The following is a 26,119-nucleotide window of genomic DNA, read 5'->3' as shown; positions in this document are numbered from 1 at the left end:
ATGTCAGGGGAAGGAGGCCAAAGGCATCAGTTTAAAAGCTCATCCATCTGGCTAAGAGGAAAGAAAAAAGCAAGAACAGAAAAGGAGGTGTTTATGCCCAGTTTGTACCACATCCAAGAAGGTGACATAACTGAGTAAGGAAATGATTGAACACTGGCCCCAAATGCACAGCCTACCTTTGCCCAGAGTGTATGTGGGTTTTTAAAAAAAAAAATAACTGTCAAAAATCATGTTTATGAAGCTTTTGAAGATTAAAGTATTTTATAAGTACTGCATATCAGAGTGGCCACGCACACATCAATTCCTTCCTAAGAATAAGGCAGATTTGGTGTAGAGATCAGGCATAAACACATCTAAGTAGACCAATCTCACAGTGGTTCTGTTTAATCCCATATAAAAGGTGAAGAGGTTGTATATTTTGTGTTCAATGGAAGAGCTTTCCTTTTTAGCCTTTCAGCTATGTTTTCATTTTGCCTCCTAAGAGTCAGCACCAAATATATTCTTTAAAAGGTCATTTTTGTTCTGGATGTACACCCACTTTTTACTACTTATTTAACTAATCAAATCACATTACACTACTTTAAATGTTTAAATAAGCTGGCTTTGTCAAATAATTAAATTTTCAAAGACTAATAAGAGTAAGTTATTTTTATTTCAGAAGTATTCCCCCCCACACAATCCCCAAAAAAAAAAGAATTTTATGATTCAACTACAGAGAATGCAACACATCTCTCTGTCCTGGGACTTTGCTCCTGTAAGATTTTCTGTTATTATATTTTATACATGAATAAATGTGAAGTTCAAACTAATACAAATAATATCAAGTGTTAGCATACACCCAACTCTCTTCTGCGAAGTAGTAGGTTGATGATTGCTGATATTGATGTTACTGAGAATGGACAAAAATGAAGGTTACTTACCTGTAACTGGAGTTCTTTGATATGGACACTGCATTTTCACACTTGGGTTGCACCAGCCAGTGCAACCTTCTAATAGCAGTACCTGTTTAAGCACTCACACTCCCTCCTACCCCTTCCGATAGCATACCCGAACACTCAGAGGGTGAGGCTATAGAAGGGGGTCAGATGCTCTCTGCTGCCTCAATTCCTTCTACTGCTCCACGGCCTAGAGTCAAATTCTGTTAGGACTCAGTGAAGCACTAATATTCACGCTCTCTACCCACTCTCCCCTCTTTCTCTGAGTCCTTAAAAATCTTGACTTTACGAAGAATGTTACTTTTTGGGTACTTTGTTGATTTAGCGTACCTACAGCAGATTGAATCCTGAGGAGCCTCTTGCATGGCAGAAAAGCCCTACTTTCCTGTGTGTCACGAACTGCTCGTATGAAGGGAATTCTCTGTCTAGGACAGATGTGGGACTTTTTCATATTGCTCAAAAGTCCTAATCTCTCGTAGAGGGCACATGTGTAACAAAAGTCCTTGAGAAAGCTCTTTTGAAATGTGAGTGTGAGGAGACCATCATCTAGATAAGGGTAAACAAAAATACCTTGTCTTCTCAAACGGGCTGCTACAGCAGAAAGGCATTTTGTAAAACTCTTGGGGCAGCAGATAGGCCAGAAGGAAGGTCCTTATACTGGAAATTCATTAGCACCATAAAAGCAGAGATATTTGTGGTGACTTTGTCTGATAAGGTATCTACACAGGGATAAAAGACCCGCCGCCTGGCTGTGGCTGGTCTGGATCAGCTGACTCGGGCTCATGGGGCTCGGGTTCCAGGGCTAAAAATCACTGTATAGACAATCTGGCTCTAATCTGAGCCCAAATGTCTACAAAGGGATTTTTCAGCCCTGGAGCCCAAGCCCTGCAACTCTGAGTCAGCTGAGTCTTATCAGGCCAGATATGAGTTTTTTATCCTTGTGTAGACATACTTAGAGATACAGAAATAAGCTTCCACAATAACTGATATAAACGTGTGAATCTGTGATGAAGAAACTTGTTGATTCCATAACTAACTTTGGATCTGTTAGATGAGATTTATGAAGGGATTTACTCTAATGAGCACTCTTACCTTTCAGTTTAGGATCCAATGCTGACAGATCTGGAGCCAGTGAATCTCCTTAGTGTAACCAATGTCACACCACTAACAGGTGCTTTTTTTATGTTTTGCCATCTTTTTTGGAACTGAGATGGACAATCTAATGGCTTTTTTTCTCACCACTTACTTCTTGCCTCAGAGGACAGTGCCAAGGGAGTCTCTGGTGCTTTCATTGTTGGCTCAAAGTCTGAGAACAGACTGAGTCGCAGTCATGGAACTCAACCCCAGAGCCAGACCTTCCATCACAGTACTCTTTCTTCAAGCTAGCTGTACAAGGTGCTGACACCCATCTTTTTAACTTGTGTTGGAATCCCTTAGAATTATCAATTCCAAGCAGCTTTGCCAGCAAAGCTTCTTGAAACAAGAGGGCTTGCTATCTGTTCAAATGCTCCTTACATGCTTTCTGAATGAACATACTGTAGATAGAACAAATCAAATAAAAGTGGTCCTCACCAAGACATGCCAAGCATCTAACATGGGTGTCCAATTCCAGGAAGACTACCAGGCAAGATGCACACCTCTTAAAACTGGATTTCTTTGCCTTGGATCTGCCATTTAACCAGTAGATGGAACTGATTTTAACAACTATTTAACTACACTAAAAATAACAACTGACCTAAATAACTAATTATTCTTATCCTAATTATACTAACTATACTAAAAGTGAAAAGCTATCCAAGTCACTAAAAAGTCTTGAGAGAAGGCTCTGGATCCAAGACATCTGGAGACATCCATGTGTGTCTGCTGCTGTAGCTGGAAGGAACAGAGATGGCAGAGGGCAACACATCCCTTTATCCTCAGAATGTTTGGGAATATTGAGGGGAAGGATAAGATGGACATGCAAGTACTCTAATGGGTGCTGCTATGAGAACATTCCAACATCTCAGCTGCACCAGCCACCACAACTCATCAGTGGGAATATGTGGAGAACACTCAAAGAAGAATTATGTTTCCTCATTCTGACTTCATCAATGTGAATCTGGAACCTTTTCATACACGCCCACAATGTCCACATATGGGATTTTCAATACAGAACTTTGGTGTGCACTGCTAGTCACGTCCCCATAGTCCAAACTGTGGGGCAGTGTAGACATGCCCTCTAAGAGATTTCAATAGAGAAGGTATAAGGAAGGAATGGGGAGCTGAGGAGAGAGCAAGGAGGAGAGGCTGAAAGCTTTGTGCAGTTGGAAGAATTACTGTAACATCACATGTACTCATCCTGTGTTGGCCTCAGTTTTATATATTAAAAAAAAAAACTTGAAGTAGACGACTGAAACATGTGGATGTTAACAATTACAAACAAAAGATTAACAGCAAGCACACACCTTGTAGAGGCTAAAGAGCTTACCTGTTTTAGAACTTCTACTAAAACTAAACAAAAAATGAAATCTACAGCTAAGTCCCTCCTTTCAAGTAGATAATCTCTCTCACGCTGTTGCTCATCCCTAAAAGAAGAAATTAAGAATAAACATTATATGTAGGACTGAATTCAGATACATATTGTAAGAGTTACATATTAGTGCTTGGTTGGTTGTTTTAAAGTAAAAATAGCCAGATACATATCCAATACAGTGCATGGCAGGGCTGGCTCCAGATTTTTTGCCACCACAAGCGGCGGTGGCTGGGGGGTGGGGGGAGAGAAACCCAATTGAGCTGCTGCCGAAGTGCCGCCAAAGAGGAAGAGAAGGAGTGAAGGACCCGCCGCTGAATTGCCATTGAAGAGCCAGACGTGCTGCCCCAGTCACAGATGGAGTGCCGCTCCTTTCTGTTGGCCGCCCCAGGCACCTGCTTCCTTCACTGGTGCCTGGAGCCGGCCCTGGTGTATGGTTAGGAAAGAATTTGAGGTTTGGGGGGCAGCAGGATTTTTTTTTTAAAATAGTTTCAGGAAGCCAGAAAATCTTTCTGATTTTTTTCTTACTGCTTCCATGACTTGTCCCCTCCCCACAAAAGGTGAGGGGGGGGGGAACCCCAGAGGATGTGAACTAGTTAGGAATCACTTCAGAGTGCATCATAGATTATTAGGGTTGGAAGGGACCTCAGGAGATCATCTAATCCAACCCCCTGCTCAAAGCAGGACCAATCCCCAAATGGCCCCCTTAAGGATTGAACTCACAACCCTGGGTTTAGCAGGCCAATGCTCAAACCACTGAGCTATCGATGACCTCAATGTCACATCAAGGGGAAATTTAAATTTAATTTTTTGTCAAGTACAGGCAAGTCTTATCTTATGCGGGGGTTCCGTTCCGCGGTTAGCGTGTAAAGCGAAAACCACGTATACTCAAAATTACATCCCCAAGCCCTTTAAATTCCACGCTGCTCCTTAAATTAGCCCTAGGAATCATTAAGTTATTCAAGGTGTTACTTCTCCCCAGATTAAGGGCAAAATCTGAGAAACTTTAGCCTCTGCTGATCCAGGAAATAAGAGACCAAAATATGAAATATTTTGTTATCCAAAAAGTACAACTACACTTTTACAGCAATAAACGTATGAGCCAAATGTTGATTTGCTGGGGGGGGGGGGAAATGCAATAGCACTTACCCCTTAGATTTTGTGCTAGATCGAGGTCTGTATTCATAAGATTCATCTTCCGTTCCATTTTGACGCCTGTACCAGTCAAACAAGGTGCGTAGTAAGGAGGGGAGACAGTGCTCTGCTACTGAGCTCATAGAGCTTATCAACTGGAAAGGTAAAAAAGGTACATTGGTTCACAACAAGATTTATAATTTAGTTACTTCAAATCATTCTCTCTTCTAGATTTATTAACACTGTCTGAATAGTTCTATATTATGTTAGAGTAATTTTTGTACAAAATAATCTTTATGTTCATTCAAGGGAATTTTTGTAATCACAACATTCTAAATCAAACATAATGAAAAACGTATTATAAAGAAACAAGCAAATATTGTAAAGTTAATCTGGAGCTCTGAAACACTCTATATAGGCAACCATGCTAAAACTAACTAGAAGATGCTAGATACTTTAAAATAATCAACCTGAATGTTGTCACGAAGTAAATTCACATTTAAAGCACACAATTATTTCACAATATAAATTATGGAAAAGTGATATTCTTCCCAATGTGTTTATGCACACAGTTCTCTTCAGAAGTCTTATGAGGCTTTGTCAGGGTTTTTCAGGGTAGAGATTTGTGGCTCCAGATAAAGTGGTTACTGGAGCGCTCCTAGATGAGGCATAGTCAGATGAACCAACTCCAAGCAGACTAAGATCATTTTAAGTTTAACTTGAGGTTTCCTAGATCTCTGTGTTTATTTGCAAAATGACTTGCAGATAGCACACTCCTCAGTGATGTTCCCCTCATCTAGGCATATTAAGCCCCTACCCTGCCCATCATTTAAGAGCATTACTGTCTCACAAATTGGGCAGTTTTCGCAACCTGGGGATGAGTTCAGTTTTGACTGAACCAGTACTGACAGTACTTCCCCAGTAAACAAACAAGAAGTTTCTTCAAAAAGAAAACAAAAGGAAACACTGTAAAATTCCAACATTAACCCAACTAGCTAGTACTCAACGCTAATAACATAAAATTTAGAGGCAGCCACTGAGAGCTCCAATTTGTAGCCATGAGCAGTGAGAAGGAACAGAGGGAAAGTTGGAACACACTTGCCCTTTATGCCCTCAGCTGGAGGCACAAGGACACTAAGGGTGCACGAGTCATCCCATCGGGTACTGCTGATCATAAGTCTCTAGCTCGAGTGCATGGGACACACACGCACCAACAGTGGAATATATATGTGGACTTGCACTCAGAAAGGAAAGAAGTTTTCCACTGGCACACTTTCTTCCTTTTCCTTTCTGATCATTGGTCAACGCCAGTGATTGGAAGTTTTATTTAAAAACTTTTCTATTGGTCCAAAGTACTACTAACGTCCTGATAGGTGCAAAGATACTCAACCTTAAAATCATGTCAGTGCATTATCATCTCCTTGTCCAAATCCCACCACTTCAATTCTAATGTGGTTAAAACAACCAATATCTCATTAATTGCTAGAGTTTAACACCTTATACCACCTGAAACCTGAGATTCCAATCTGTTGTTTTCATATTATAATAAAGCACAGATTTCTAATTTAAATAGTTTTGAGGCAGTGTTGAATAAACTCATGTTGAATGGAAGTTAAAGGCAATAAGACAGTAATCAAAATAACTCTATTTTAAAAAGTCTGCCATCCTGTCATTTTCCAGGGCAGAAAATGAATACCTTATACACCTTCCACACCTGCTATCTTCATTGTCTTCTAAATATTGAGTGGGAAACCAAAGTTCCTGACACTGAACTACTTGAGAAACAAAATGACCAAAGATTAATAGGCATCTTCACAGGCTTGATCAGCTGCACCAGATGGATGATGGACACATTCCAAAGGATCTCTTGTATGGAGAACTTGCAGAGGCTCTAAGGCCACTGGGCCAGCCTAGCTTCAGGTTCAAGGATGTTTGCAAGAGGGATTCGAAAACTTTCACGTTGATGTCACAAGCTGGGAAGAGGCAGCTAGCAACAGGCTACAGTGGAAGGCTGTGCTGCACCAAGGAGTCAAAGAGGCTGAAGAGAGATGGTTGAAAGAGAAGAAAACAGAGAGCAAAAAAGAAAGCAGAGAAGGCCTCAACCACTAGTAGTGCGCTGACTTCATCTTCTGTCCCTACGCCTTACACCTGCATTATCTGCGGCAAGGACTGTCCACAAGAATTAGACATTTTAGCCAATCACAATGCTGCAGCATAACACACTGCTTTGGCACTTACACCCTTGAATTTCAAGACAGACTACTTCCATTAATACTGTTGGAAGGCTGAACTTACTAGTGCAGTACAGAAAGTGTTTCTAGCTAATATAGTATTCAAAATGTCAACTCTTTAAAATTATCACTGAACTTGGTCTAGCCGTTTTGAGGGAGGGGTGTGGCAATGGTTGAGGACTGAATGTAATAAATCACAGACCTCAGAACAACATAATTTGTATTCTCACATAACTACATTTGCATCTCTTTAATTGTTAGAGAGAGAGTAAAATCATCTATCATTCTGATCTGAAGCATTTTTAAAAATTCTTATTGTTTGAACATTTTTAGTTTAGATTTAAATAGCTTCTTTTGGTAACACAATTACTACATATTAAATCTGTTACTTGCAATTCATGATTCAGTTATATTTCTAGCTGTAGGTGAATGGAATTAAGGACTATACACATTCTATAAAAATAACCCCCCAGAGAGTTTGATGTGCTACCAAAAATACCACTGTATCATCATCACTGGCGTGCTTCTGATAATTTCATTAGAATATACGCTTCTAAGAGATATACATCTGATTATTATAATTCACTGCATCTACGCTGAAGGCGGAAGCCAGGGAGAGGCTTTAGTTTGTGCAGGACATATCCTTAATGGAACACTTATCAAGACAACAACATCCCTATGCTGTCCACAAGTCCTAATCTGCTTCTATTGCCAATTTAAAAGTTTTTGTCGAATCCACCAGTGGGCCACGACCCAACATCATCGAGTACTACTTCTGCATCTTTAGCCCACAAGACAACTACTTACTGCTGGGAAAATGCTGTTGATAACATCCAGGATAAGAACCAGAGATAAAGTGTTATCAGTAAAGGGGGCTTGGCTATGGAATGAACTTGGCTATGGAATGAGCTACCAGGGGACAGTAAACTAATCTAAAATTTGATTGTCTTTAGAACATACTGTGAAAACCACCTTTCTGATAAAGTTTTCCCCACCATAACTGGAATAGGGTGAAGACAACAAGGGGGGGAGGGGGAAGAGAGAGCAAGAGAAAGTACCCTCAGAAAAAAATCACTGTGATGTTATGTTCTGGGTTCCAGCATAAATAGACTGTCATTTGTATAGTAAAATGCATGAAGAAAGAACAGAAAACTCCTGGAAGTCCAGTACAGCTATGGCACTGTACCTCTAATTTACACATGCAGCACTTAGATACCATGTGACAGGCACTATATAAAGTACTAAGATAGACATATGAACAAACACGAAGTACTTAATATTTGTTTTGTTTTCTCAAAATAATACCTAAAATTTAATCTTCTTTATAAAGGAGGAAAAGGGAATTCATGTTAGCTACTTTATAGTTTTTGTTTTTGTTTCAAATTCAACATCGCTTGCATCTGACATCCTGCAATATGTAACAATGACATTCTGATATCATTAACTCTGCCTGCTGATGAACTTATTACCTTTATCCCGCTGCCACTAGTTGTACTATCCTCCTGCAGTGTGAGTAAGGTACAGGTTTCTATTCCACTTACTGATGGTAGCAGAAGCTTTTTACATGTAATTTTAACAATAAAGCTAAATTAGGCATTTTTCAAAGCTCCTTATCCAGTTATTGATGGTCACTATGAAAGAAGCCTAGCACATTATTTAAATATGAGGATTTTCTTCTTTGATGACATTATATAAGCCTGTACCATTATCATTAAATACTTGTGTTATTAGTACTGAACAGACAGTGTGTGTGATTATTGGTTTGCAGAGAGACTAAGTGAGCTCTATTAGATGTATATTATTTTCTCTAATAGAGATATTTTAGCTGAAAGATGGTTAATACGTGACATTTACTGTACAGTATAGAAAATTAGTTTAACACTTGTACACTAATGGAAAGCAGAATAATCTATGCCTGCTTCCAAATGATTTGAGATTTACTCTGATTCATAAAAGCCATAAGAATTTAACCTGATCTTGTTAAAATACATAAATCTGGCTTATTCTGTTAACATTCTTATATTATTGTAGGCCCTTCTAAATAATTAATTCTAAAAAAATTTAAAAATCCCAATTCATCAAATACCTTGATTTTTCTAACAAAAATTAGTTCCACTTTTACTTATTATGCAAGTGCCTCTTGTGGTTCCATAGATAAGGCTGAGTTGAGTTCCTATTATCTCCAATGAGAGTAAAGCCAAACTGACATCGGGCAAGATGGGGGCATCTGACAGCACATAAAGTCTGGAGATCTGGGTTCTACTACCAGTTCTGTTAATACTTGCTGTGTGATCTTGGGAAAGTCGTTTAACTTCTCTGTGCCTCATTCTCCTAATCTTTAAAATAGAAATAACTGTTATACAGCTAAATTCATTGGTGTTTTGAAGAGATAAGTACCACATAAAAGCTACAAATTAAATAAATTGTACAGTACCAAGCACAAAGCTATTACATAACTTGTATCACTGTGTGGTTTCAACGAAAATGGCCAAACGAGCAATTAGCCTGCACAATCACTTAGTCACTTTAGTGCTCTTTCCCGGTCCATTCATCTCTCCTTTGCCTGCTTAACCCATGTACTGATGCTTCTCCTGATGGAAGGAAAAATGTTTTCAAAAAGTATTATCTTTTCAACCTTATCTACTCTGGTTATTTAGGAGTTGTTTCCCTATAAGATGGTTTATATACTATCACTACAGTAGAACCTCAAAAGATACAAACTCCAGAGTTATGGATTGACCAGTCAACTGGACACCAAGTGAAACTGGAAGTAACCAATCTGGCAGCAGCGGACAGACAGACACACACAGAGGCAATACTGTATTGTGCCTGCATTGCATCTTAAATGCTATTTTCACATATTCCAGATTAAGAAGTGTTAGCACTAAAATGGCAATACAACAAATATCTACCCTCCACAGTATTCTAAACCACTTCATTCTCTTGGTGAAAAGTCATTTTTGTGTTAGAATGAATTGCTTCTTTTTTTTCCCTCCCAGTCACATTTGCATCCTTAAAATTTTAATGGTATAGAAAGGCCACTCCAAACAAAGCAATTCATGTTATAATCTGACAACACATCTGTTAACAGGAAAGAACACTGCAGTAATACATTTATAGACAATTTTGGGGCAATTTAGATGTGGCTAAGCTCTTCAGTATTATCATTATTTATTACAGAAGCAACTAGAAGCCAACCAAATTGGGGGCTCATCGTGCTAAGTGCTGTACAAACCCACAAAGAGAGAGAGTTGCTGCTCTAAAGAGCTTACAGTTAAAGACAAGATAGACAAAGGGAGAGAAAGGAAACAGAGGCATAGAGAAGCCAAGTGCCTTGGTGCAGGTTACATAGCAGGGCAGTGACAGAGCTGGGAACAGAATCCAGGTCTCCTTACTCCAAACTCAGTGTCCTATCCACTAGGCAATGTCGTTGAAAACATTTTTTCAACAACTTTTTTTAATGAAAAACATGAAATATTTTAACATGTTTTGTCTCATCTCAGCTGTATGCTCATAGTTTTCTGAGGTTAAATTTTCTGAATTGTATGATTTTCTTATGCAAAACTATAGTGTAATTATTTTATCATCTTTTCTAAAACATACAATAAAATACAAATCATTTCCCCCCAACATAACATCCCAACAGTTTAAATGCAAATATGCTTTTTTAGACAGCAAATATATCCTTTTCCTGGTTAATCATGTTCTTAAAAAAATACAGTAAAATATTTACTGCAAGGAAATCCCATTTTCAAACTAGCAAGGTATTGTTTCTATTCTTATTTGCTTGTTTATTTTATAATTTTATAGTTCTACCCTAAAACTTTGTACAATAATCCCAGGCCTTTCACAAAGCAAGTTTTTCGTATTTATTTTTGGTTGCATATTTTTTGTTCTGTTTTTTGTTTTGTTTTTTCTTTTTATTTTGTTATGGGGAGAGGGATTGCCTTTCTCAATATAGTTTTATGATGGAACAGAAGAAATATTCATTTTATTTAAAACCACATTATCAAGTGGTTTGGGTCCCAAATTTAAGATTGTACATTATATCAGTATTTGTAGAGGAAACTGATTCCACTTTAGGACTAAATCAGGCCCATGACGAAGGCAGCAAGCACAGTGAGGAGAAGATGGAAAGTGTTCTCTAGACTGAGAATCCTGCTAGCGCAGGACAGCATTCCTCACTGCGGAACACATTTCTCTTTCTCTGACCGACAGTAAAGTGCACTCAGATGCACCGTAGGCTAGCACACATTGCTGATGTCAGCATATGATGTAGTCAGCAGGAGGCTTATACGCCTTTCCCATCACATTCTGCTAGGGACATAGCATGTGTCCTGGTTCTATAACTGGGCACACCTTCCAGCATTCTCATGTGCTATGAAGGTATTCTGGCTACCTGGGGCAGAGAACGAAATGCTCCTGAAGCCCTCTTCCTCTTCCTTTGTGTGCTAGTGAGAATGACTCAATCCTGAAGAGCCCTTAGAACAGGGGTGGGCAAACAGCCAGCCTGCGAGCCACACCATGCAGCGTGGCCCTACTCCAGCACGCCAGCCGGGGTGCAAGGTTGGGACCGCACTACGCGGCTCAGCCCATTCTGACCGGGGCACTGGGTCGGGAACCGCACCACACGGCTTGGCCACGCTCCGGCCGGGGACCGCACCACGCGGCTCCTGGAAGCCACAGCATGGCCCCACTCTGGCTCCTACATGCTCCAATGGGAGCTGCAGGGGCAGTGCTTGCGGCTGGGGCAGCGTGCAGAGCCACCTGGCCGTGCCTCTGCACAGGTGCCGGAGAAGGGACATGTCACTGCTTCCGGGAGCCGCTTGAGGTAAGCGCTGCTTGGAACCTGCACCCCCAGAGCCTCTCCCCACACCCCAATCCCCTGCCCCAGCCCTGATCCCCCTCCTGCTCTCCAAACCCCTCGATCCCAGCTGGAGCACCCTCCTGCACTCCAAACCTCTCATCCCTAGCCCTACCTGAGAGCCTGCACTCCCAGCCAGAACCTGCATGTCTTCCCACACCCCTGTCCCAGCCCTGTTCCCCTCCTGTCCTCCGAACCCCCCAGTCCCAGCCCAAAGCACCCTGTTACACCCCAAACTCCTCATCCTCAGCCCCACCCCAGGGCCCGCACCCCAACCCCAATTGCCTGCCATACAATTTCTATTCCCCGATGTGGCCCTCAGGCCAAAAAGTTTGCCCACCCCTGCCTTAGAAGGACTGTAGATAACAGTGGCCAGTGGAAAAGGCCCCAAATAAAATCTTGCTAGAGCTAGTGTTAGAAAAACACCAACAGTTCCAGATTAAATAGGATTCCTATGATAAACAAAAAAGGAAAGTAAACAAAACTATGTTAATTTCAAGCTGCATTAGCAACAAGGAGGAAACAATATTTTTTAAAATAAAAAGAAATATTTTGAAGTGTGCAGGGGATTAGTAAGAACAATGAATCAACTATAAAAAGTAGTTGGTAATGTAATACCTCTTCAGATAGCTTCTTTATAACATGCTTTAAATAACAGGAATATTTAAATACTTTAATATTCAAATTTTTCACATTTTAGAAATGCTTCAGAGTAAAGATTTGCTTCTTATTTCTTTGGACTTTGCATCTTTTAGCTAACTTTGGAATCTCTCTTTCCAAAATAGGAAAAAAACCTCAATGAGATTTAAGAGAATAGTCTTCCTATTTAAAGACTAAAGCATTATTTCTTTTCCACAGTAAAATTACAGCCTTATGTGGCTCTCTTAGGTCTGGTTATGCTTACAATAAAGACAAATTATAGTCCCATTTTTCAGCTAATTTGCTCATCCTACTCACTTGCTCTAAGAGGCAGAATGTTGACTAATCCCCATCCAGGAGTTTTCTGATCTCTGTGGCTCCCACTTCTCCAGTTTGACTCCTGCTCCTACCTCACTGAGAGCAATACACAGGAAAGCAACCTCTATGGCCTCCTCTGACCAGGATATGGTCAGTCCTAAGGAGTTTGTCTATTCCCCCCACTCCCACCTCAAAATTTGAATTCAGCATTTGTACTACATTACTGAGACCAGAATCTTATTTACTGCAATTCTGTGCACCACTGCAGCATTTATTTTTGTAAGGATTTTTTAATATATAAACACAAAGTGAAGTGACAGAAACAATTTTTGACCTCCCACTAAAACAGTGTATTTCTTCTAAAAATTCTGCAAAGATCCACAGTTCCTATTCCCACAAACTAATCCACGTCATTCTACCCTGACCTTCTGCTTCAGTATGTTTTCAATACCTTTAAAATACAGATTTTACTATAACAAATTCCTTGTTTCCCAAAGACTAAGTCAAAATTAGACACAAAGAAAATAATCAAAATATGAAAATTAGTAATACAGAGTTAATAAAATAGTTTTTGGTTTATTACTCTGTATTTCAAGAATCTAGGAGTTTATAAGCTCTTCTGCTCTATTCTGATTTCTCCCTACAAACACATTAATTTGTATCTTGTAGATCTTCCATATGACTTCATAGGAGGAGACCAATCATTAACAATAAGAAATGTAAGTGAACAACAATTATAAAGTCGTTTATTCTAGGGTTCAGCAAACTTTATTAATACTTTCATTAGAAAAAGTTGCAAATCAGTGGTATTTACTTTTCAGTTGAGGGACTAACTCTAGCTGCGGTGCTCTTTCCTCATGCTGAGTTCAGCTTCTCACTCCAACATAGTGCTGTTCTGACCTGAAAAGGTTTAGAAAGGCAGCCTCCGTGGTTCTCCTATCCCCTCACTCCAACTCAGATTCTCCCTTCTCTCTCCACCTGGGCTGTCTATTCAGCTTCCCCTTGGGTCTCTCCTTATATTCTCCTCTTCCACTGCAACAGAGCCAGAGCTCTGTTGACAATGCTGCTGCAGGAGCTGCTGCAATGCTGAAAACCACCTAGGTTGCACAACAGCTCCCTCTGCCTATTGGCTTTCAAACATTTCCTCACTTCTAAACAAAATGTTCTAGCCATCTCTGGACATTACATAAAAATGAGTATAACAGAATCAGAAACGGGGACCCAAAAACACAACCACATGCCATATATTGAGTAGCGAGGCTGTAAATTAAATTATGATCAAGTATGTCTGAACACCCATCATTAACTATTGTCTCCTTCTTAGTCTTTCAGCTTCCCTCCTTGGGTTTACCTACTGCAGCTTCACAGTAACACAATTCACTGAGATAGGATTGTCTGCACCTCACCTCATGGAGTTTTCTTATTTGAGGACATCTGCATAAAACTACCTAAACAAAAGTAATCTCAACAAAAACAAGATTAAAAATAGGAAATGGAATTAAAACAACAGAAATGGTTTGCTTAACATATCTCAAGTGAAAACAGACCAGGTACTTTCACCTTAGTTACCGAAGAAGAAAAAAAAGAAAAGTGATTGGCTTACATCCCCTGAAAGCAATTCCCTCTCTCAAACTATTCTAGTCCACTTGTCAGTACTTCAGTGAAGTCTTAATACCAATGCTTTTTCTGTGTCCCCTGTCAAGTTGCTTATTAAATCCTAATTTTTTTAAATCAAAGAGCTTCAAAAACTGTTCATAAACCAGTATCATTTTCCTCCTTCTAGGCAATAGTCCTCGAAAAAATAAAACCCTTTAATGATTAATGACCACCTTTCAAAGGCTTATCAACCTAGCTCAAACACTGCTTTTCACAGGCCACCTTGGCTGGCCGGTTTCAGTCGGGTCACTTGATAAATTCCTCGAGCAGGCTGAGGGTGGGGATTGTTTTGGGTTGCATTTCCCCCACACACACACACATGAACTATATAGTTTGGGCAGGGTCCCTAGGCCTTCTGTCACAATGCTAAACATGCAAATCAGAGGAAACATGCAAAGGAACAATCTACCAAAATGATCTGGACATAAACAAATAGTGAGCTGCATACAACAATATATTATTCAATAATAAAGTTAGGAGTTAAGTACTCAGGGATGGGCAATAAACCAGCAGGGCTCTGCAGGATGTGATGTCAATGTGATGACAGAACTAGAAACAATTACTAATAGATAAAAGCCCATGCTGTGGAATGAGTGTAGCAGTTTGGCCAAGTAATCCACCATCCACGCAGTCTCCTGTATACAACCAATGAAAGTGTAGCATGCAAATTAATAGCAGAGTAAGTGTGCTAACTTACTGAGTTACCTCCAAATACACAGTGGTTCAGAGCTTTTGGCATGGCACAGATACATGTCTTACTGTAGCTGTACACCACATGGGTGTAAAGTTAAAATGGCTGAGAACTTAAAAACTGGACTGTATCCCAATGATAATTGAATCTAGTGATATTCTAAATAATCAGGAGTTCTCAACCACACTTGTAGCTGTTTTCATCACTTCACACTTACTCAGACATTCTAGGCTTCAGAGTGACACACAAACGGAATGGCAATCCTGGAATCTTATTATATAGGTAAGCACTAAGGCCTTGCTCCTGAAGAGACTTGCACATACCCTTAACTTTACACACTGTGGGCTTGGCTACACTTGCGAGTTACAGCGCAATAAAGAAGCCCCATGCGCACTAGCTCACTCCCTCTCCACACTGGTAAGGCACATAGAGCGCTCTGACTCTGCAGCTACAGCGCTGCTGGTACTCCACCTCAGCGAGTGGAATAACGTTTGCTGCGCCCCCGCTGGAGCACCGCAGCGCCAGTGAGGATGCCCTGGGCCTATAGTGAGCTCTGATCGGCCTCCAGAAGCATCCCACAATGCCTGTGCTAGCCACTCTGGTCATCACTTTGAACTCTACTGCCCTGGCCTCAGGTGACCAACCATCAGACCTGCCTTTAAATTCTCTGGAAATTTTGAAAATCCCCTTCCTGTTTGCTCAGCCAGGCGTGGAGTGCTATGAGCGAATCTTTCCAGGTGACCATGCCTCCACACACCAGGCGAGCCCCAATATGGAGCAATGGCGAGTTGCTGGACCTCATCAGTACTTGAGGGGAGGAAGCTGTCCAGTCCCAGCTGCGCTCCAGCTGTAGGAATTACAATACCTTCGGGCAGATATCAAGGGACATGATGGAAAGGGGCCATGACCGGGACGCACTGCAGTGCAGGATTAAAGTGAAGGAGCTGCGAAATGCCTACCACAAAGCCCACGAGGCAAATGGCCGCTCTCATGCTGCCCTCACGACGTGCCATTTCTACAAAGAGATGGACACGTTACTTGGGGGCGACCCCACCTCCACTCTGGGGACCACCATGGACACTTCAGAGCCCAGTCCAACAAGGAAGGAGGAGGAGGAGGAGGAGGAGCAGCAGCAAAGTGGGAGTGAGGGTGCTGAGGCAGAGGAAGACACCCCAGAATCCTTAGATGCATGCAGCCAGGAGCTGTTCTCAAGCCAGGAGGAAGGTAGGCAGTCGCGGCAGCCAGTGCTTGGGAAGGACAAACAACAGAGGAGGTTCCCGGTAAGCGGCTTTTATTTTGGGAAGGAAGTTATTCAGTGCGGGGTCTTGGGGCAAGGAGGGTTAGGGCCGCATGCATGCCTAGATGCGGAATAGTGTGTTGATGTGCTCTCTCACATCGCGGTAATCAGCCTCAGTGATCTCTTCCAATGTCTCAGCCAGACCTTGGGCAATATGCTTGCGCAGGTTTCTCGGGAGAGCCACTGTGGTCCTTGTCCCAGTCAGGCTAACTTGTCCGCGCCACTGTGCTGTGAGAGGCGGGGGGGACCATTGCTGCACACAGGCTGCATATGGGCCAGGGCGGAAGCCACACTGCAGACCCTCCCTTGCTTCCCAGATCACCCTCAGAAGTGAGATATCTTCTAGGATGAACTCCTGTGAAAAATGTGGGGACAGTGTTCAGTATAGGGGCCCCCTGCCGCTGTTGGCTCTCCCCAAGGCACAGAAACCCAGAGGACAGTATAGCCATGAAACAATCACTCACACTTGACCCTGTGCTTACTCACCATTATGGGGCTCCTGTGGGTTATGTGTGCTTGCTTTGGGATGGGCAAATTATGCTATTGTGTACACTGTGCTTGCCCTTAAGTATGGTGGAATCATTGCTCTGTCTGGTGTGAACAATGCTCCCTCTGTTAAGTGTTGCATTTTGCCTTTACAGATGCAACCTTCAGATCCCAGCCATTCGTGCTATCACCGGCCGAAAGACTCCAAAGAATCAGAAAGAGGCCATGCAGAAGCAGGGAAGACATGTTGAATGAAGTAATGCAGCATTCAAGTAATGAAAATCAAAAAGTGCAGGAGTGGCAGGAGAGTGAAAGGAGGGTCCACCAGCAGAATGCAGATCGCCGGCACCAAAGCACAGAGCGGCTGCTAAGCACCAAACGGATTCGAAACAGGCGCTCGTAGCAATGCAGGTGGAGCACAACCGCGCCTGCCCCCCCACCTCCTCCAGCCCTTGTCCCAAAACTCTTTCCCTTGCGCCTCCCATGTCACCTCCAACCCACTTTCCCCAACATCCGGGTTCTTACCGCCACCAGCGGCCTCCAACACCTGTAGCTTCATCACCCAGTCCTGAAAACTATGACCCCTTACCCACTGCACTCAACCCCCATCACCATGCAGTATAGCCATCCTGAAGTGCAGCACTCATTGCACAGCACTCCAGACAGGACATACGCAAATCTCTGATTGTACCGTTCCCCTTGCCCTTTCTGTTTCCCAAGCAGTTGTCTCTCTTTTCAATAAATGGATTTTTTGGCTTTGAAAACATTCTTTATTATTGCATAAAATAAAAGATACCTTAGCCAGGAAAGAAACAGGCACTGCAAGTCAGCATAGCAAACACAGGATTCCTACTTAACATTGGAACCACTGCACTTCACTCCTGTGAGGACACCAGACATTACTGGTGGCTTTCAGCCTCAAATTGCTCCCTCAAGGCATCCCTAATCCTTGCAGCCCCGCGCTGGGCCCCTCTAACAGCTCTGCTCTCTGGCTGTTCAAATTCAGCCTCCAGGTTTTGAACCTCTGAGTTCCATGCCTGAGTGAATCTTTCACCTTTCCCTTCACAAATATTATCAAGGGTACAGCACGCGGATATAACCGCGGGGATGCTGTCATCAGCCAGGTCCAGCTTCCCATACAGAGAGCACCAAACAGCCAAAAGCACACTCCACAGTCATTCTGCACCAGCTCAGCCTGTTGTTGAACCACTCCTTGCTGCTGTCAAGGCTCCCTGTGTAGGGTTTCAAGAGCCATGGCATTAAAGGATAAGCAGGGTCTCCAAGGATCACAATGGGTATTTCGACTTCACCTACGGTGATCTTCTGGTCTGGGAAAAAAATCCCGGCTTGCAGCTTCTTGGACAGGCCAGTGTTCCAAAAGATGCGTGCGTCATGCACCTTTCTGGGCCAGCCTGCGTTAATGTCAATTAAACGCACATGGTGATCCACAAGCGCCTGGAGGAACATTGAGAAATACCTCTTTCGATTAACTCTGAGGCTAGGTGGGCTGGTGCCAGAATTGGAATATGCGTGCCAACTATCGCCCCTCCGCAGTTAGGGAAACCCATTTGTGCAAAGCCAGCCACAATGTCATGCACGTTACCCAAAGTCACAGTTCTTCTGAGCAGGATGTGATTAATGGCCCTGCAAACTTGCATCAACATGATTCCAACCGTCAATTTACGCACTCCAAACTAGTTAGTGACCGATTGGTAGCTGTCTGGAGTTGCCAGCTTCCACACTGCAACAGCCACCCGCTTCTCCACCATCAGGGCAGCTCTCAATCTTGTGTCCTTGTGCCGCAGGGTGGGGGCGAGCTCCTCACACAGTCCTATGAAAGTGGCTTTTCTCATCCGAAAGTTCTGCAGCCACTGCTCGTCATCCCAGACTTGTATGACGATGTAATCCCACTACTCAGTGCTTGTTTTCCAAGCCCAAAAGCAGCATTCCACGGTGATGAGCATGTCCATGAATGCCACAAGCAAACTCATGTCATATGCGTTACTCGAGTCGATACCATCATCGGAGCTCTCACTATCACTTTGGATCATAAGGAATAACTCGACTGCCAAACGTGACGTGCTGGCAAGACTCGTCAGCATACTCCTCAGCAGTTCAGGCTCCATTCCCGCAGACCAAAAGGGAAGACAGAGCGTGCAATACAAAAAACGTTGAAAGATGGCGCCAAATGTGGACGGAAGCAAAGGGAATTCTGGGATGCGAACTGATGCATCACGGGCTGTTGGGACAGGACCCAGAATACCCTGCACTCCCCGCTCCCTTCCCACAAGCCACAGCACCAAAATGGGAAGAGGTGCTCTCACCGCTCCCAATGCCGCTGCAAGTGCCGCAAATGTGGCCATGCCAGTGCGCTTGCAGCTGTCAGTGTGGACAGACTGCAGCGCTTTTCCTACTGCGCTCTACGAAGGTGGTTTAACTCACAGCACTCTACATCTGCAAGTGTAGCCAAGCCCTGTGAGTAGTTCCCTTTAAATGAATGAAATACAATGGGGCACTAGAGAATACAGTAAGGAGCACTATATAAAATCCTAAAATTAAACAGATTAGAGGATACATCATATGACTATTATGCTTTCCACTCAAGGATCTAAAAGTACCTTATAGTAATTGAGCCTTACAAAAATCACTGAAATTATCATTATTTTAGAGATGGGGAAATTTAGACAGAAACATTAAAATGACTTGCCCATGGTTACATGAAGTCTGTGACAAAGCCAGAAACATATAACTATTATCATTCAGCTCCTGGTCTCATTTCTACATCCTATTTTGGATTTGTCATCCTTAAATTATTTATCTATGAGTATATTATATCACTTTTTAGAGTAGGTAACAAAAATCAGACTTATTATCTCTGGTAATTATTTAACATAAACCAGTACAGTAACATTCTAAGTTAATCATCTGAACAGTAGAACTGCTAGCCTCCGCTTGCACAGAACATCTTAATTCCATAAAGCCTGAAAAAACAAAAACAGACAATGCAGTATCTTAAATAAAAAAGTGTTTCCTACCTGATCAAATTGAAGATCTTCACCTCTTTGAAGAGATCGCGACAAGAGCTTTTCCTAGAAACAGAATAAAAATCATCAGAAAGTACGAAGTATGCAATTAGCTACAAGCAAAGCACTACAACAAGCAAAACAAGCAAATGTGATATAACATAGGTGTAAAAAGCAGGAATCAACCTACTTTATGAAAATGTAAAGAGGCACAGATCAGTCTCAATTCCAGCTACATTTTCCAGCTGGAAAATTTTTTGACGATGTGAACTGAATACAGAAAAGATCAGAGATGAACAAGCTAGTTTAGTGGCTTAGTTGTCGTACTATATGCTGTCAATCACAAAACCTGGAATTTCTGAATTCCAGAAGATGTCTAGGTCTCATTCCTCAGCAGGGGCTTAAAAAGATCATCATGCTGCTCCACCTGGATAGCTGCTGATGAGTGACAAACTGACTTCTACGAAAATCCCATCCAGCCCTCCTAGACACAGCATATTCATGATCATGGGAGTCAGATATAGGGAGAAAGGAAGTCATAAGAGGGGAAACAATAAGGCCTTTGTGAAAGTGGAGGCTCAATCCAATCCATATATATATTTTTGCCCCTCACCTTCCCCTACTGTAAAAGAGAGAGAAATTGATGTACAATAAAATTAAGATACCAGTTGTAAGCATGCTTATATTTGAGATAGCCTTGTAGAGGAAAAATGCAATATTAATATCAAACAGAAGTTAAAAGTTTATATCAATCATTATAAAATATACTGGGTTGAGCAAATATATTCATGGTAAAATGATGAAATAAATATTAAAATATTAAAAGAAAACATGTTCAGAAACTATAACAAAAGTACCCATTTAAAATACTTCTGAGTATTACACTATTGTGTTTGATTTATGATCTTCAAGATTACCTAAACTCATGTTACCAAAAAGACAATTTTAAGGCTCTTCCCATGAGGCCAAGCCAAGAAAGAAACAGACACAAATTCCTTAGTCCCACATTATTGTGTGGGCCATGATCTACTAGTTAGTTAGGGTTGCCAACCATCTAATCACAAAACCCCCAAAACCCTTGCCCGCCCCTACCCCACCCCTGCGCCTCCCTGCTCACTCCATCCCCCTTCCCTCCGTCGCTCACTCTCTCCTACCCTCATTCACTTCCACCAGGCTGGGGCAGGGGGTTGGGGTGTGAGAGGGGGTGCAGGCTCTGGGCTACGAGGTGGGACTGATGGGTTCAAAGTGTGGGAGGGGGCTCCAGGCTGAGCCTGGGGCAGAGGGTTGGAGTGCAGGAGGGGGTTCAGAGTGCAGGCTCTTGGAGGGAGATTGGGTGTGGGCTCATGGGGTTGGGGTGCCGGAGGGGGTGAGGGATTTGTGGGCTCCGACCAGGTGACGCTTACCTCGGGCAGCTCCTGGAAGCGACCAGCATGTCTGGCTCCTAGGCTTAGGAGTGGCCAAGGTGGCTCTGTGCGCTACACCTGCCCGCAGGCACTGCCACCGTAGTTCCCATTGGCCACGGTTCCCAGCCAATGGAAACTGCAGAGTCCTGCACTTGCAGAAAAACTCCTTCTGTCAGTGTAAGTTGTGTCTACATGAGGGGGCTATGCTGACAGAGGCTTGGAGAAAAGTTTTTGGTATTTTTTTAAAAGCATGTTAGCTAACATGGTAAAATCCTAGTGTGAATAAGGCAGTTTGTAGTTTTCACACCTGTTGACTAGTTAAGGTACCCTCAACCTGATAACAACGTGAAAACTAACACTAACACAAGGTTAAAATAATAAATAAATAAGTTTCCTAGCCTGGACATGCCCATAGTGTCTAAATAGTCCACTGCAGAAAGAACTATTTTGAGAACAAGTAGCATTGTGATGAGAAAACCAATGAGGTTCAAAGATATGAGTCATTAACAGATTTCCAAAAAGAGGCAGAATAATCTTCACATTTACCCTGACCTTCAGCCAAGACATACCTATTTGGGTATTTTATTAATTGGCTGTAATCGTCTGTAGTTATTTTTAGTTGCTATTATGTATTATTTGCATTTGATTTAAAAAAAATAAACTGTAGTCACTGGAGTAAATGAAGACTGGCTGCTTTAATACGACAGGTATTTGACCTTTTGTGACCCTGACCATGTGACTGGAGGCAGAAAATAAAGATAAATCTATCAGAACTCCTGTATATCACTTCCTTATTACATGTGTTATAGGTAAGGCTATGTTTTAATCATGGGTATTTTTTGTAAAAGTCATGGACGGGTCATGGGCAGTAAACAAAAGTTCATGGTCACTGACCTATCCATTACTTGTACTATATACCCCTGACTAAATGTTGGGTGCTGGTGGGGGGGGGGGGAAGAGCAGCGTGCAGCCTGGAACCCCTGCTGCTACTTAGGGGGAGGGGGTTGGCCAGCCTGGTATGCTCCTTACCTGGCTCTATGCAGCGACATGTCCCTCAGCTCCTAGGCGGAGGTCCAGCCATGGGGTTCTGCGTGCTGCCTCTGCCCCAAGCGCTGGCTCCGCACCTCCTTTTGGCAGGGAACCACAGCAAATGGGAGCTATGGGGATGATGCCAGCGGGTGGAGGCAGTGCACAGAGCTACCTGGCCACACCTCCACCTAGGAGCCAAGGGACATGTTGCTGCTTCCAGGGAGCCCCCAAAATAAGTGACGCCTGAAGCCCTCACCCCCTCCTGTACCCCAACACCCTACCTCAGCCCTGAGCTCCCTCCAGCACCCAAATGCCTGCTGCTGCTGGGGTGGGGGGCACAGTGGCCTGAGACAGCCCCAGCAGCAGCCAGTGTGGCTGGCCCAGGGGCTGCCTGAGCTGCTCAGGTGGCCCCTGCGCCAGCTGCACCGGCCGCTGCAGAAGTCACAGAGTTCCCGGAAAGTCACAGAATCTATGACTTCCGTGACAGACTCGCAGTCTTAGTTATACATAGGTGTTTGATTTTCCCTTTTGCTCTTAGACATCCAATGTTGAAGAGTTTTCCACTTGATCTTTATGACCATATACACCCCGGATGCTAGATGAGAAAGCATGGCAAAGCAACAGAGAAGAATATATAGAAGAGTGTTAGTGTCAAAACACTTCTTTGTTTCACACCACTTCAGATTGATCACCATCATACTGGACTGCAGCCTTCATGCCGTCATGGAAGGCTCAAATCAGATTTAGGGGAATTGCAGGGTAACCAATTCTCTGTAGCAATTGGAATTGGCCCTTTCTGCTGACAAAGTCAAAAGCCTTTGTAAGATCTACAAAGGCCACCGAGCAGTTTTTCCTTGTTCTTGACACTTTTCTTGCAATTGCCTTAGTGCAAAGACCATGTTGATAGTCGATCTACTGGCATAGAAGCTGCACTAACTCTGGATATACACGTTCAGCAAGAATTTTCAGTCTCTTGAGAATGATCCATGCAAATGCCTTGCCAGCAACACAAAAAAGAGATTCCTCTGTAGTTGTTGCAATCTCTCATCTCCTTTGTTTGCATACAGTTACGATGTTGCATCCTTCATGTCTTTTGGTGCCTCTCCTTCCCTTTAGCAGGCAAGCAAGACATTGTGCAGATGTTTAAGTACAACCGGTCCTCCTTGTTTCAGTACTTCAGCTGTTAAGAGAACTTCTTTTTGCCAATGATACAGTGTTTTTTGCACACAGTGACAAGGCGCTCCAGCAACTTTGCAATAGCTTTGCACTAGCCTATGATGAATCTGGAGTAACCATCAGTCTAAAGACAACAATGATTTTGACACTAGATGTTTTGACGGCAACAGAAGTTTTAATAGTTAGCACCATGCTAGAAGTTGTGCATAAATTCTGTTATCTGGAATCAACTGTATCGGAAAACAGCAGCAGGAACAAAGAACAGACACTAGAGAAGTAATTCAAATCCAAAGACTGTGGGGGGTGATGATGGACAATTAGCTCCTGAGCAGGCAAATTCAGCCTCTTCACCTCTCCTTTTCCAAACATGTCATCAGTGCCCCACTACATACCATTTATACCACACATTTACATCCACTAAACAATGCTAGGATAATGTAAAACAAAATTAGATACAACTAAGTATTTATGTCCTCCTTACATGCCAGGGGCTGTATGTTCCCCCTTGCATACTCCCCATTCCAGGGACTCAATGTCCCCTGATCCATATTAGCCCTCCCACACCAGGACCCACGGCCCTCTCTTCCATAATCCCCCAGGTTCAGAACCTGTACCACCACCTCACCTCCTAATGCCAGAAGTCCTACATCTCTTCAAATCCAGACAATGTTCCCTACTCCCATATTTCCCTGGACCAGGAACTTATGTCCCCTTCACCCCTCCCAATACCAGGGGCTCTTTATCTCCCCAATAGGGGGAAGGGAATAACTCTCTCTATTCACAGTACTCTTCCCCCTTCATTTGAAATGGTACCAGCATGCATATGTGTTTATAGACTTGTGCAGCAGCACCATATTGGAAGAAAGAAGCTCTACTTGGCCTTCTGGCTCTCCCTTCTGGAACTCTTCTCTCCATTCACCAGCTATTTGGGTATTTTTCCTAAGGGGAGGCAGGAGTGTTTAAAGTGCTCCCACTGTTGCGGATACTACTTCCGCCTGTGAAGTGGAGTTCACCTCACCTCTCTTCCTTCCTCTCCAAACCAGGCTGAAAGTTTAGTGGGGAGTAAGGGGAGGAATCGCATCCTTCCATCTCTAAAATTATGCTTGCGACATTCTTAGCCTTAGCTTTACCTTCATGGTCCACAACTATTGTGCTTCATCTGAATATCTAATAATATAGAATTTCTATTTTTAAAAGAGAGAAAGAATCAGAACAGAAGACTGGCCTACTGTCACTACTTGAAAATAATTTGATTATGCTAAATAAATTAAACACTTTCTACATGAATTTTCATGAATTTCAGAAAGTATAATTAACATAGTAGTTGCAATATCAAGTATTTGGCTTTCCTGTCACCTGTATTATTGTGTTTATTGAATGGAATAGCTGCATGCTATACACCTACTCTTACATGGATTATTGTCAATTTTAGAATAAAAATAATGAAAATGCCCCTAAGGGATTGTCTGGGTTTAAGCTGCAGCTTTTTTTGATGCATGTCAGGTAATGCACAACACACAAGCTTAACTAATAGTGTGCACATGGGATGGTGCACCCTCTTTTAATGTGCATCAGTGTGTATGTAGGGCAGTAGCTTGCTGCTTACTAACAGCATGGCATTCTCAAAGGGCAGCCCACGATCCTTTGCTTTGCTGCTGAATACTGTGCATTCTGGGATTTTTCTCAATGTGCATTGTGGGATGCATAGCAGAAGCCAGACAAGTTCAAGTTTTTAAAAAATCCCATGTTTCCTCATCTCTGCCCCATGCTTCCCCTTTCTTGGCAGGTCAGTGTAATTTTTTAATTGCTCTCAGAAAGTATGAACCCAACAGTGATCTATAGTACTACGCTGGTACGCTCAAATATTCAGAGGCTGCTTGGGCTGTATTTTGGAATTCAAAGCCAGAAGAATTTGCTTTGGACTTCAACCACCACCATCAAGCAGATGATTTGGTTGCAGCAGCAGCAGGCGCTTCAGTGGCGGAGGAAGCAGAATGAGAACAAGGAAGAAGAGGAGGACATCGAGCAACTAACAGGTAAGGACAGATGAAAGAAGGGGAAAGAAAAACAGGTAAATGGGCATGTGCTCTCTGTGGCGTGGGCCTAACACCAATCAATCACCAGGACTTCAGCAGGAGACAGAAACTGACTGTCCAGCCAGAGCAGCCATCATTTTGGAAACACGTATGGGGCAGAGGAGGGCTGAACAACCAGCATGGCCTAAAGGAGGCAGGGGAGACTTAGCTTCAGCAAAGCTCTTAACTCACATCCACCTACCACGGCTGTGACCATGGGGCACCCAGAATAGAAGGAAGCATAGCAGTATAGCACAATAATAATCACCTTCTCGTAACTGTTCTTTCAGTTGTGTTGCTCACATCCATTCCAATTAGGTGTGTGCATGCCGCATGCATAGTCGTAGGAAAGTTTTTCCCTTAGTTGCACCCAGCGGGTCGGCAATAGAGCCCCCTGGAGTGGCAGCTTCATGGCACTCAATATATAACCATGCCGACCCAGAGCCTCCTCAGTTCCTTCTTGACAGTTACTCCAACAGCAGAGAAGGAGGATGAGTTTGAGGATGACCCTAGGATCCCCTCTCTTTCATTAATAAATATTATATTTGCATACCTTCTAAATCATTCTCTATTATTATTATTTCTCTTTGGAAGATAAAGTGCACAAATTTTTTATCCTTAGACAATGCAAAGCTACAGTACTTACCTGATTA

The 26,119-nt window shown here is 42.7% G+C and overlaps 1 protein-coding gene across 1 annotated transcript in view; it reads right to left on the bottom strand.

The window, feature by feature from the left end:
• FRYL (FRY like transcription coactivator) overlaps positions 1–26,119 on the bottom strand; it is a 351,277-nt gene that overhangs the window by 196,033 nt on the left and 129,125 nt on the right. The window contains exons 6-8 of the mRNA XM_045018794.1: positions 19,796–19,849; positions 4,594–4,733; positions 3,403–3,499 (exon numbers count right to left, since the gene is read on the bottom strand). Of these exons, the coding sequence (XP_044874729.1) occupies positions 3,403–3,499; positions 4,594–4,733; positions 19,796–19,849 (291 nt within the window). The remainder of the gene's footprint in view (positions 1–3,402; positions 3,500–4,593; positions 4,734–19,795; positions 19,850–26,119) is intronic.

This window comes from Mauremys mutica, chromosome 5 (genome assembly GCF_020497125.1).
Source record: "Mauremys mutica isolate MM-2020 ecotype Southern chromosome 5, ASM2049712v1, whole genome shotgun sequence".
In the NCBI taxonomy this organism is placed as follows: domain Eukaryota; kingdom Metazoa; phylum Chordata; order Testudines; family Geoemydidae; genus Mauremys; species Mauremys mutica.
Note: the sequence above shows the minus strand (reverse complement) of the source record. Positions and strands in the feature narration are given on the sequence as shown.